This window comes from Leptodactylus fuscus, chromosome 5 (assembly GCF_031893055.1).
Source record: "Leptodactylus fuscus isolate aLepFus1 chromosome 5, aLepFus1.hap2, whole genome shotgun sequence".
In the NCBI taxonomy this organism is placed as follows: Eukaryota; Metazoa; Chordata; class Amphibia; order Anura; family Leptodactylidae; genus Leptodactylus; species Leptodactylus fuscus.
Genome location: NC_134269.1, coordinates 213,661,630 through 213,675,258, shown reverse-complemented (window position 1 = coordinate 213,675,258; position 13,629 = coordinate 213,661,630). Strand labels below are relative to the sequence as shown.

The following is a 13,629-nucleotide window of genomic DNA, read 5'->3' as shown; positions in this document are numbered from 1 at the left end:
TACAAGAATATAACTACTATAATACTGCTCCTATGTACAAGAATATAACTACTATAATACTGCTCCCTATATACAAGAATATAACTACTATAATACTACTCCTATGTACAAGAATATAACTACTATAATACTACTCCTATGTACAAGAATATAACTGCTATAATACTACTCCTATGTACAAGAATATAACTGCTATAATACTGCACCTATGTACAAGAATATAACTACTATAATACTACTCCTATGTACAAGAATATAACTACTATAATACTGCCCGCTATGTACAAGAATATAACTACTATAATACTACTCCTATGTACAAGAATATAACTACTATAATACTACTCCTATGTACAAGACTATAACTACTATAATACTACCTATGTACAAGAATATAACTACTATAATACTGCTTCTATGTACAAGAATATAACTACTATATTACTACTCCTATGTACAAGAATATAACTACTATAATACTACTCCTATGTACAAGAATATAACTACTATAATACTGCTCCTATGTACAAGAATATAACTACTATAATACTACTCCTATGTACAAGAATATAACTACTATAATACTGCTCCCTATATACAAGAATATAACTACTATAATACTACTCCTATGTACAAGAATATAACTACTATAATACTACTCCTATGTACAAGAATATAACTACTATAATACTACTCCTATGTACAAGAATATAACTACTATAATACTGCCCGCTATGTACAAGAATATAACTACTATAATACTACTCCTATGTACAAGAATATAACTACTATAATACTGCTCCTATGTACAAGAATATAACTACTATAATACTACTCCTATGTACAAGAATATAACTACTATAATACTACTCCTATGTACAAGAATATAACTACTATAATACTACCTCCTATGTACAAGAATATAACTACTATAATACTGCTCCTATGTACAAGAATATAACTACTATAATACTGCCCGCTATGTACAAGAATATAACTACTATAATACTACCTCCTATGTACAAGAATATAACTACTAGAATACTGCTCCCTATATACAAGAATATAACTACTATAATACTACTCCTATGTACAAGAATATAACTACTATAATACTGCCCCTATGTACAAGAATATAACTACTATAATACTGCCCGCTATGTACAAGAATATAACTACTATAATACTACCTCCTATATACAAGAATATAACTACTATAATACTGCTCCTATGTACAAGAATATAACTACTATAATACTACCTCCTATGTACAAGAATATAACTACTATAATACTACTCCTACAGTTAGGGCCAGAATTATTTGGACAGTGACACAAGTTTTGTTATTTTAGCTGTTTACTAAAACATGTTCAGAAATACAATTATATATATAATATGGGCTGAAAGTGCACACTCCCAGCTGCAATATGAGAGTTTCCACATCCAAATCGGAGAAAGGGTTTAGGAATCATAGCTCTGTAATGCATAGCCTCCTCTTTTTCAAGGGACCAAAAGTAATTGGACAATGGACTCTAAGGGCTGCAATTAACTCTGAAGGTGTCTCCCTCGTAAACCTGTAATCAATGAAGTAGTTAAAAGGTCTTGGGTTGATTCCAGATGTGTGGTTTTGCATTTGGAAGCTGTTGCTATGACCAGACAACATGCGGTCAAAGGAACTCTCAATTGAGGTGAAGCAGAACATCCTGAGGCTGAAAAAAAAAGATAAAATCCATCAGAGAGATAGCAGACATGCTTGGAGTAGCAAAATCAACAGTCGGGTACATTCTAAGAAAAAAGGAATTGACTGGTGAGCTTGGGAACTCAAAAAGGCCTGGGCGTCCACGGATGACAACAGTGGGGGATGATCGCCGCATACTTTCTTTGGTCAAGAAGAACCCGTTCACAACATCAACTGAAGTCCAGAACACTCTCAGTGAAGTAGGTGTATCTGTCTCTAAGTCAACAGTAAAGAGAAGACTCCATGAAAGTAAATACAAAGGGTTCACATCTAGATGCAAACCATTCATCAATTCCAAAAATAGACAGGCCAGAGTTACATTTGCTGAAAAACACCTCAAGAAGCCAGCTCAGTTCTGGAAAAGAATTCTATGGACAGATGAGACAAAGATCAACCTGTACCAGAATGATGGGAAGAAAAAAGTTTGGAGAAGAAAGGGAACGGCACATGATCCAAGGCACAGCACATCCTCTGTAACACATGGTGGAGGCAACGTGATGGCATGGGCATGCATGGCTTTCAATGGCGGCACTGGGTCACTTGTGTTTATTTATGACATAACAGCAGACAAGAGTAGCCGGATGAATTCTGAAGTGTACCGGGATATACTTTCAGCCCAGATTCAGCCAAATGCTGCCAAGTTGATCGGACGGCGCTTCATAGTACAGATGGACAATGACCCCAAGCATACAGCCAAAGCTACCCAGGAGTTCATAAGTGAAAAAAAGTGGAACATTCTGCAATGGCCAAGTCAATCACCAGATCTTAACCCAATTGAGCATGCATTTCACTTGCTCAAATCCAGACTTAAGGCGGAAAGACCCACAAACAAGCAAGACCTGAAGGCTGCGGCTGTAAAGGCCTGGCAAAGCATTAAGAAGGAGGAAACCCAGCGTTTGGTGATGTCCATGGGTTCCAGACTTAAGGCAGTGATTGCCTCCAAAGGATTCGCAACAAAATATTGAAAATAAAAATATTTTGTTTGGGTTATGTTTATTTGTCCAATTACTTTTGAGCTCCTAAAATGTGGAGTGTTTGTAAAGAAATGTGTACAATTCCTACATTTTCTATCAGATATTTTTGTTCAACCCTTCAAATTAAATGTTACAATCTGCACTTGAATTCTGTTGAAGAGGTTTCATTTCAAAACCAATGTGGTGGCATGCAGAGCCCAACTCACGAAAATTGTGTCACTGTCCAAATATTTCTGGCCCTAACTGTATGTACAAGAATATAACTACTATAATACTGCTCCTATGTACAAGAATATAACTACTATAATACTACCTCCTATGTACAAGAATATAACTACTATAATACTACTCCTATGTACAAGAATATAACTACTATAATACTGCTCCTATGTACAAGAATATAACTACTATAATACTGCTCCTATGTACAAGAATATAACTACTATAATACTACTCCTATGTACAAGAACATAACTACTATAATACTGCTCCTATGTACAAGAATATAACTACTATAATACTACTCCTATGTACAAGAATATAACTACTATAATACTACTCCTATGTACAAGAATATAACTACTATAATACTACTCCTATGTACAAGAACATAACTACTATAATACTACTCCTATGTACAAGAATATAACTACTATAATACTGCTCCTATGTACAAGAATATAACTACTATAATACTACTCCTATGTACAAGAATATAACTACTATAATACTGCTCCTATGTACAAGAATATAACTACTATAATACTGCTCCTATGTACAAGAATATAACTACTATAATACTGCTCCTATGTACAAGAATATAACTACTATAATACTACTCCTATGTACAAGAATATAACTACTATAATACTGCTCCTATGTACAAGAATATAACTACTATAATACTACCTCCTATGTACAAGAATATAACTACTATAATACTGCTCCTATGTACAAGAATATAACTACTATAATACTACTCCTATGTACAAGAATATAACTACTATAATACTGCTCCTATGTACAAGAATATAACTACTATAATACTACTCCTATGTACAAGAATATAACTACTATAATACTACTCCTATGTACAAGAATATAACTACTATAATACTGCTCCTATGTACAAGAATATAACTACTATAATACCGCCTCCTATGTACAAGAATATAACTACTATAATACTGCTCCTATGTACAAGAATATAACTACTATAATACCGCCTCCTATGTACAAGAATATAACTACTATAATACTGCTCCTATGTACAAGAATATAACTACGATAATACTACCTACTATGTACAAGAATATAACTACTATAATACTACTCCTATGTACAAGAATATAACTACTATAATACTACCTCCTATATACAAGAATATAACTACTATAATACTGCTCCTATGTACAAGAATATAACTACTATAATACTACTCCTATGTACAAGAATATAACTACTATAATACTACCTCCTATATACAAGAATATAACTACTATAATACTACTTCTATGTACAAGAATATAACTACTATAATACTGCTCCTATGTACAAGAATATAACTACTATAATACTGCTCCTATGTACAAGAATATAACTACTATAATACTACTCCTATGTACAATAATATAACTACTATAATACTACTCCTATGTACAATAATATAACTACTATAATACTGCCCCCTATGTACAAGAATATAACTACTATAATACTACTCCTATGTACAAGAATATAACTACTATAATACTACTCCTATGTACAAGAATATAACTACTATAATACTGCTCCTATGTACAAGAATATAACTACTATAATACTACTGCTATGTACAAGAATATAACTACTATAATACTACCCCCTATGTACAAGAATATAACTACTATAATACTACTCCTATGTACAATAATATAACTACTATAATACTGCCCCCTATGTACAAGAATATAACTACTATAATACTACTCCTATGTACAAGAATATAACTACTATAATACTACTCCTATGTACAAGAATATAACTACTATAATACTACTCCTATGTACAAGAATATAACTACTATAATACTACTCCTATGTACAAGAATATAACTACTATAATACCGCCTCCTATGTACAAGAATATAACTACTATAATACTGCTCCTATGTACAAGAATATAACTACTATAATACTGCTCCTATGTACAAGAATATAACTACTATAATACCGCCTCCTATGTACAAGAATATAACTACTATAATACTGCTCCTATGTACAAGAATATAACTACTATAATACTGCTCCTATGTACAAGAATATAACTACTATAATACTGCTCCTATGTACAAGAATATAACTACTATAATACTGCTCCTATGTACAAGAATATAACTACTATAATACTGCTCCTATGTACAAGAATATAACTACTATAATACTACCTACTATGTACAAGAATATAACTACTATAATACTACTCCTATGTACAAGAATATAACTACTATAATACTGCCCCCACATGGCTCACTTGAGGTGTGGGTGAGGTGATGGTTGAGTCTTTGCCGTTCCTCCGGCTAGTGCCTGTTGGCTCTGTGCCTGGGGTCTCGGCTGTTGGGGGGAGGCAGAGGTGGACTTAGTGGGTGCCTGGCCTGGCGGAGTTCCACTTGCAGGTCTTGGGAGCTGGGGAGAATTTGGAGACCTCTGAGGCTGCGGTGAGCTCGGCTGGGAGGACTGGGATGGCTGCTGCCCCTGTGGGGAGATTCTCTGCTGCTGCGGGGGGGCTGCTGTCCTGGGTGGGGGGGCACCTTGCGTTGGACGACCTCCGCCTTTACAGAAAGACATAATTTGGGTTAACATCCTAATACAGGTTTGCTGTAGCGCATTACTAACTATGGCCAGCAGATGTCAGCAGTGCACCAGATAACTGATGTAAGGGTTCGGTAGTGCAGACCCTGCTGGGGTTTACCTTGTGGGGAGGGTCTCGGCTGAGTTGAAGCGGCAGCGCCCCCTGCACCTGGAGGACCCGGCTGTGGCTGCATCTGTGACTTAACTGCCTGTGGCTGCATCTGTTGTGGCTGGAGGAGAATAGAGGATGTTATAGGCCTGAAGCCTGAGGCTGCACCACCGACATCATGTCTGCTTTTCATCTCTGCAGCAATGCAATGAATTCTTTGCTGAATTTACCAGATTTCTTGAGATCGTAGCTGTTGGTGAGATCATCTGCAGGTGCTGCGTCATTTTTGCCACGACGAGATCCGCCACTAGTTGGCGGTCTTCCTCCACGTGTTCTCCGATCAGCGGCATGGAGCTGTCCATGACCTGCCACAGGAAAATGACAACTTTAACCAACCTCGGGGAGCGAATGATGGCGATTCTACAGATCGTTCTACAGTAAGATTTCAATTTTGTGCGTGGAAACCATCAGCAAGTTGCTGTTGACTGTTCTGATCATGTTACAGTACGTCCATTACCGGAGATGGAAAACTGACAACTTTAATGGAGAGAGTAGGAAAAATCTCACATCATCTTCCAGTAACAGACACCTGCTGTATGTGGAAACCGTCAGCAAGTTGCTGTTGACGGATCTATTATTCATAGAACACATCTAGCGCTTGGACTGAGTACAAGTGGGTCACATGACGCACCATACAACCTAAACAAACTACTAAACGAATGTATTAGATATTTTGAAGCTGCAATGCCAAACCTAACCACACGGGTGGCGCTGTTTCCATAATCCAAATGACAATCCTGGAAAACCCCTTTAATTGTTACTCAGGAAACACAATAAGGTCGGAGGTGACAATGTAAGCAGGCGACTCACTGTACATGACGGTGACACCGTGACCCCGAATCTACAGGAACATCTGGTGGAGTCATCAGCATTCCACACGGGGAGCGTCATATAGTGACCAAAAATAGCGACCCCCTCTGGTGTCCTCATGTGACACGGCTTAAAGGAAACGTGTCACATGGCGTGGAGGGGTCAGAAGTATAGCTGGAGTTTGGGAGGTCACATGAGGGGTGTGGCCATAAAGCATGCCTCATTTTTGGCACAAATTTTCGGAGTGCTCCATTATTGGTGCGCTATATGGCGATATTATTATACTGTAGCATCGTGTGGGAATTATTTAGCGGTATAATGTTTGCTGCATAGTGGAGTGTTATTAGGATACTGAACATTGTTTAGGCACTATATGGCAGTATTACATGGGCTCTATGTTTCAGTAGTTTCTTTGCGTTATATGGCTGTATTATGTGGTGGAGAATGAAGTATTAGCTCGTCATTGGCGGTATTACTTGGGCTGCATATGACAGTACTTTCATGTCAATATTGGATTGTATTATATGGAAGTATTTTCTTGGCACTATATGACTGTATTATGTGCATACATATTGAAATATATTCTTGGCACCATATGGTGTGGCTTTTATATAGCACTATCTATACGGCATTATATGTTATTATTTTGTGGACTGTATATGGTAGATTTTTCTTGGTACTTTTTGTCTTTTTATGTGGGTTGCATATGGCAGATTTTTCTCGGCACTATATGGTAGTATTATCTGGCCTTGTATTGTACTATTATTGTGGCACTATATGGCTGCAGTATGTCAGTGTATATTGCAGTATTATATTGGTACTATACAGTAGTATCATCTAGCCTTATATTGTAGTATTATTGTGGCACTATATAGCTGTTTTATGTGAGCTGTATATTGCGATTATTTGGGCACCATACAACAGTATTATGTGGACTATATACGGCAGTATTTTCTTCGTACTATATGGTTGTTTTATGTGGCTGCATATTGTAGTAGTATCTCTGCAGTATATGGTGGTATTATGTGGACTGTATACAGCAGTGTTTTCTTGACCCTATATAGCGGTATTATGTGGCATGCATATTACAGTATTATGTGATTTCACATGGCAGTATTTCCTTTTCACTATATGGCTGTATTATGTGGAATGTATATGGCAATATATACTTAGCACTATATGGTTCTATTATGTAGCTGTATATTGTAGCATTACCGTGGCCCTATATGGCGGTGCTATGTGGAATGTATATGGCAGTATTTTCTTGGCACTATTTGTTGGTTAGTGTGATATGGGCGTCTGTTACTCACCTCGATTATGAAATCTTTGTCTTCTTTGCTGTGTACGGCTTTCACAGCACAAATGTCCAGTCCCCCGAACATCTCAGCGCAGGAGTCCACCCATAACCGATACCTGAAACGGGCAGACATTACTATGGACCCTGGCGGTCAAGTGAAGGGCCACCACTAGGGGCAGCTCACTGCGTACAGAGTTACACAGCTCCCATTGAGCTTAATTCCAAATCTGTCTTCAGTGAGCTCCCTCTAGTGGTGGCCTCCAGAAGCAAAACTTTAGAATCCTGGTGTTTAGGGTGACACGATTATTTTAGGTTCTTACCTGTCAGTCATGGCGATCTGCTCCAACATGGCGGAGCCCGTGTTCGCCTTCCAATTCCCGGAAATCGATGTACGCCTGAAATACAATCCAGAGAAGTCATATAAAGTGATGTACTTGGAATACCATTGTAACGAACCCTCAGCAGTGGGAAAACTAGAAAACTCCTATTCACAGGAAGCCAGTAGTGAGTTCGCTCATGGACTATCATCCAGCTTTCCCAGACTACTGAATGGCAAATCTGTTGCATAATGATTGGCCAATTGGTAGATATTTTGTTGGCCAGTCAAGGACTCTTATTTCGGGGAGGGGGGGGGGGGGCTTGTTTATGGATTGCTGCACCTGCAGTGGCTCAAGATTTAACCCTCGCTGGGCCAGAGCTTGTTGCCATTCCGTCCACAACTCCTATGAATGGGCTGGAGGAAGCCGGAGCTCGCAGCTGACATTCCCAACATTGCTGCTTTATTCTCCCTCGTATAAGCGGCTCCTGTACAGCCCCAAAGGCCATTGGCTCGCAATGCAGACCACGTCCCGGGGCTCACAGACAGCGCCGTATTGTTCAATATCCAAGAGAAGGCGCTGAATCCCCCCGGGGTGTCAGCCCTCAACTTCCTGATGTGCGGATCTCCCAGAAAGACCATCTCTCCCCCCCCCCCCCCCCAAGCCTGTGCCCGACTGCGATGGCTTCATTGTGTGTCCTGCACCAACATAATGCGGGGTCAACCGGCTGCAGCCATTAATCATACCAGTCACACCGAGGAGCGGACGACTAATGAGCGTGACCACGAAAATAACACCCCGCACACTCAGGGGGCAGCATTGTAATGTATGTACACAGTGACTGCACTAGCAGAATAGTGAGCGCAGCTCTGGGGTATAATACAGGATAAGTAATATAATGTATGTACACAGTGACTGCACCAGCAGAATAGTGAGCGCAGCTCTGGGGTATAATACAGGATAAGTAATGTAATGTATGTACACAGGACTGTACCAGCAGAATAGTGAGCGCAGCTCTGGAGTATAATACAGGATAAGTAATGTATGTACACAGTGACTGTACCAGCAGAATAGTGAGCGCAGCTCTGGAGTATAATACAGGATAAGTAATGTAATGTATGTACACAGTGACTGTACCAGCAGAATAGTGAGCGCAGCTCTGGAGTATAATACAGGATAAGTAATGTAATGTATGTACACAGTGACTGCACCAGCAGAATAGTGAGCGCAGCTCTGGAGTATAATACAGGATAAGTAATGTAATGTATGTACACAGTGACTGTACCAGCAGAATAGTGAGCGCAGCTCTGGAGTATAATACAGGATAAGTAATGTAATGTATGTACACAGTGACTGTACCAGCAGAATAGTGAGCGCAGCTCTGGAGTATAATACAGGATAAGTAATGTAATGTATGTACACAGTGACTGCACCAGCAGAATAGTGAGCGCAGCTCTGGAGTATAATACAGGATAAGTAATGTAATGTATGTACACAGTGACTGCACCAGCAGAATAGTGAGCGCAGCTCTGGAGTATAATACAGGATAAGTAATGTAATGTATGTACACAGTGACTGTACCAGCAGAATAGTGAGCGCAGCTCTGGAGTATAATACAGGATAAGTAATGTAATGTATGTACACAGTGACTGCACCAGCAGAATAGTGAGCGCAGCTCTGGGGTATAATACAGGATAAGTAATGTAATGTATGTACACAGTGACTGCACCAGCAGAATAGTGAGTGCAGCTCTGGAGTATAATACAGGATAAGTAATGTAATATATGTACACAGTATGTACACCAGCAGAATAGTGAGCGCAGCTCTGGGGTATAGTACAGGATAAGTAATGTAATGTATGTACACAGTGACTGTACCAGCAGAATAGTGAGCGCAGCTCTGGAGTATAATACAGGATAAGTAATGTAATGTATGTACACAGTGACTGCACCAGCAGAATAGTGAGCGCAGCTCTGGAGTATAATACAGGATAAGTAATGTAATGTATGTACACAGTGACTGTACCAGCAGAATAGTGAGCGCAGCTCTGGAGTATAATACAGGATAAGTAATGTAATGTATGTACACAGTGACTGTACCAGCAGAATAGTGAGCGCAGCTCTGGAGTATAATACAGGATAAGTAATGTAATGTATGTACACAGTGACTGCACCAGCAGAATAGTGAGCGCAGCTCTGGAGTATAATACAGGATAAGTAATGTAATGTATGTACACAGTGACTGCACCAGCAGAATAGTGAGCGCAGCTCTGGAGTATAATACAGGATAAGTAATGTAATGTATGTACACAGTGACTGTACCAGCAGAATAGTGAGCGCAGCTCTGGAGTATAATACAGGATAAGTAATGTAATATATGTACACAGTATGTACACCAGCAGAATAGTGAGCGCAGCTCTGGGGTATAGTACAGGATAAGTAATGTAATGTATGTACACAGTGACTGTACCTGCAGAATAGTGAGCGCAGCTCTGGAGTATAATACAGGATAAGTAATGTAATGTATGTACACAGTGCCTGTGCAGCAGAATAGTGAGTGCAGCTCTGGGGTATAATACAGGATAAGTAATGTAATGTATATACACAGTGACTGCACCAACAGAATAGTGAGCGCAGCTCTGGAGTATAATACAGGATAAGTAATGTAATGCATGTACACAGTGACTGCACCAGCAGAATAGTGAGCGCAGCTCTGGAGTATAATACAGGATAAGTAATGTAACGTATGTACACAGTGACTGCACCAGCAGAATAGTGAGCGCAGCTCTGGAGTATAATACAGGATAAGTAATGTAACGTATGTACACAGTGACTGTACCAGCAGAATAGTGAGCGCAGCTCTGGAGTATAATACAGGATAAGTAATGTAATGTATGTACACAGTGACTGTACCAGCAGAATAGTGAGCGCAGCTCTGGAGTATAATACAGGATAAGTAATGTAATGTATGTACACAGTGACTGCACCAGCAGAATAGTGAGCGCAGCTCTGGAGTATAATACAGGATAAGTAATGTAATGTATGTACACAGTGACTGCACCAGCAGAATAGTGAGCGCAGCTCTGGAGTATTATAGAAGGTAGGATAAGTAATGTACGGTATGTGACTTTGCTCTATTTTGTACATTAATTCTATATGTAAGGCGCTCACACATTTTATCGCCTGATGTTTATATGTGGCGGTATTATTCTGGCCACAGCTGTCAGCCGGTCGTCCTCCCTCCACATCCTGGGTCCTCCATCACTTTCGTTGCTCCTTCTGCATGTTTGGTGTCATTCGGCCCCTGACACCTGACAGCTTCTTGTCTTCCAGTAATCCCCCCTCTGTAGGGCAAGGACCCCGGCCCTCAGTCTCCGAAATGACGACAGCAAATACATTAACTAAAACAAACGCGGCATCCAGGAACCTGCTGAGAACCCGGTGACCTCATCTCACACCGCAACTGCGTACTTAACCCTTTACTGCACCCCTGAAATATAATCCACATGGAGTGAGTGCTCCAGCAGTAGAGATATCATTTATACCACATGTATCACAGGCTATAAGAGAAAGCTCAAGCGACAACTTAAAATGATATTTTTTACTGAAAATATCGGATTCAGGCCGAGCTGGGTAAACTATAATACCGCATAACTTCTAGAAAAGTTGTGTGAACAGGAACGTGGTCGCTATTAAAGCTGGAGCCATCTAGATAGCCTTGTACTGAAAATTAGGTTAACTTTTGGAGCAGTCAATATATCGCTGCATTTCTAGGCAAATTTACCATTCAGGAGACTAAGAAAGCTGTGTGATAAGCTTAGTTGGAATCCAACTTTATTAAAGTCCTAAATTTGGTAAGTTATGTAACTGTATGGAAGCATTGAATATATGTATAACAAGACATGCAGAAAACAATGACAAGATGCAGGGGAGACAATGACAAGATGCAGGGGAGACAATGACAAGATGCAGGGGAGACAATGACAAGATGCAGGGATGACAATGACAAGATGCAGGTTAGACTATGACAAGATGAAGGGGAGACAATGACAAGATGAAGGGGAGACAATGACAAGATGTAGGGGAGACAATGACAAGATACAGAGGAGACAACGACAAGATGCAGGGGAGACAATAACAAGATACAGAGGAGACAATGACAAGATACAGAGGAGACAACGGCAAGATGCAGGGGAGACAATGACAAGATGAAGGGGAGACAATAACAAGATGTAGGGGAGACAATGACAAGATGCAGGGGAGACAATGACAAGATGTAGGGGAGACAATGACAAGATGCAGGGGAGACAATTACAAGATGCAGGGGAGACAATGTCAAGATGCAGGGGAGACAATGACAAGATGCAGGGAGACAATGACAAGATGCAGAGGAGACAATGTCAAGATGCAGGGGAGACAATGACAAGATGCAGGGAGACAATGACAAGATGCAGAGGAGACAATGTCAAGATGCAGGGGAGACAATGACAAGATGCAGAGGAGACAATGTCAAGATGCAGGGGAGACAATAACAAGATGTAAGGGGAGACAATGACAAGATGCAGGGGAGACAATGACAAGATGCAAGGGAGACAATGACAAGATGTAAGGGGAGACAATGAGAAGATAAAGGGGAGACAATGAGAAGATGCAGGGGGAGACAATGACAAGATGCAGGGGAGACAATGACAAGATGCAGGGGAGACAATGACGAGATACAGGGGAGACAATGACAAGATGCAGGGGAGACAATGACAAGATGCAGGGGAGACAATGACAAGATGCAGGGGAGACAATGACAAGATGCAGGGGAGACAACAAGATGTAGGGGAGACAATGACAAGATGCAGGGGAGACAACAACACAATGCAGGGGTGACACACTTACATGTAGGCCTTGTAGTTGTTCCCGATCTTCTGGATTCGGATGTCATATTTGGAGTCCACGAACGGCTCAGAGGTCACATAGGTTTTTGCCATGGCCACGATGCTGGACATGTCCTGGAAGTCGTACTGGTTGTCCACCTTTACCTGTGGGTAAAGATTAAGAGAATCATCATTCAATAGGAAGAAACGTCCAATAATCCAGCACCGATCCCTGTTATCAGATTTTGGGTGATGCACTATCCCGAAATGGAAATTCTCACAATGCAGCCGTGACCCGAGTCATGACTATCATGTTTTCCCACCACTCCTCCACCACGTGTGGCACATTCCACCGCCACGTGCTGCCCATTATTAGTTCTACATGAGTCATCGCCTAATCTTTGTGGTTTACAAATGTGCAAGTCTGACAGAAATGAAGGGAACATTACATGTTCCTAGAGGGACAAATCCGAGCCCTGCAGACAGACGCACGTAGAGGCGCCGAATAGAGAGTCAATTACTTCATTAAGGAGTCATAAAAACATCAAAGCGGAAACTGAATTTGGGAAGAGAGACATTTTGGAACCATCTTAAAGAAGACCTTTCACCACCTTCACTAACTCCAGTTCTTT

General features: G+C 40.1%; 1 protein-coding gene across 1 annotated transcript in view; it reads right to left on the bottom strand.

Moving 5' to 3' along the window:
• Positions 1-13,629, bottom strand: part of SYN3 (synapsin III) — a 159,761-nt gene that overhangs the window by 1,845 nt on the left and 144,287 nt on the right. Inside the window, exons 8-13 of the mRNA XM_075275357.1 lie at positions 13,020-13,162; positions 8,137-8,211; positions 7,830-7,932; positions 5,880-6,014; positions 5,662-5,770; positions 5,224-5,521 (exon numbers count right to left, since the gene is read on the bottom strand). Coding sequence (XP_075131458.1) covers positions 5,224-5,521; positions 5,662-5,770; positions 5,880-6,014; positions 7,830-7,932; positions 8,137-8,211; positions 13,020-13,162 — 863 coding nt within the window. The remainder of the gene's footprint in view (positions 1-5,223; positions 5,522-5,661; positions 5,771-5,879; positions 6,015-7,829; positions 7,933-8,136; positions 8,212-13,019; positions 13,163-13,629) is intronic.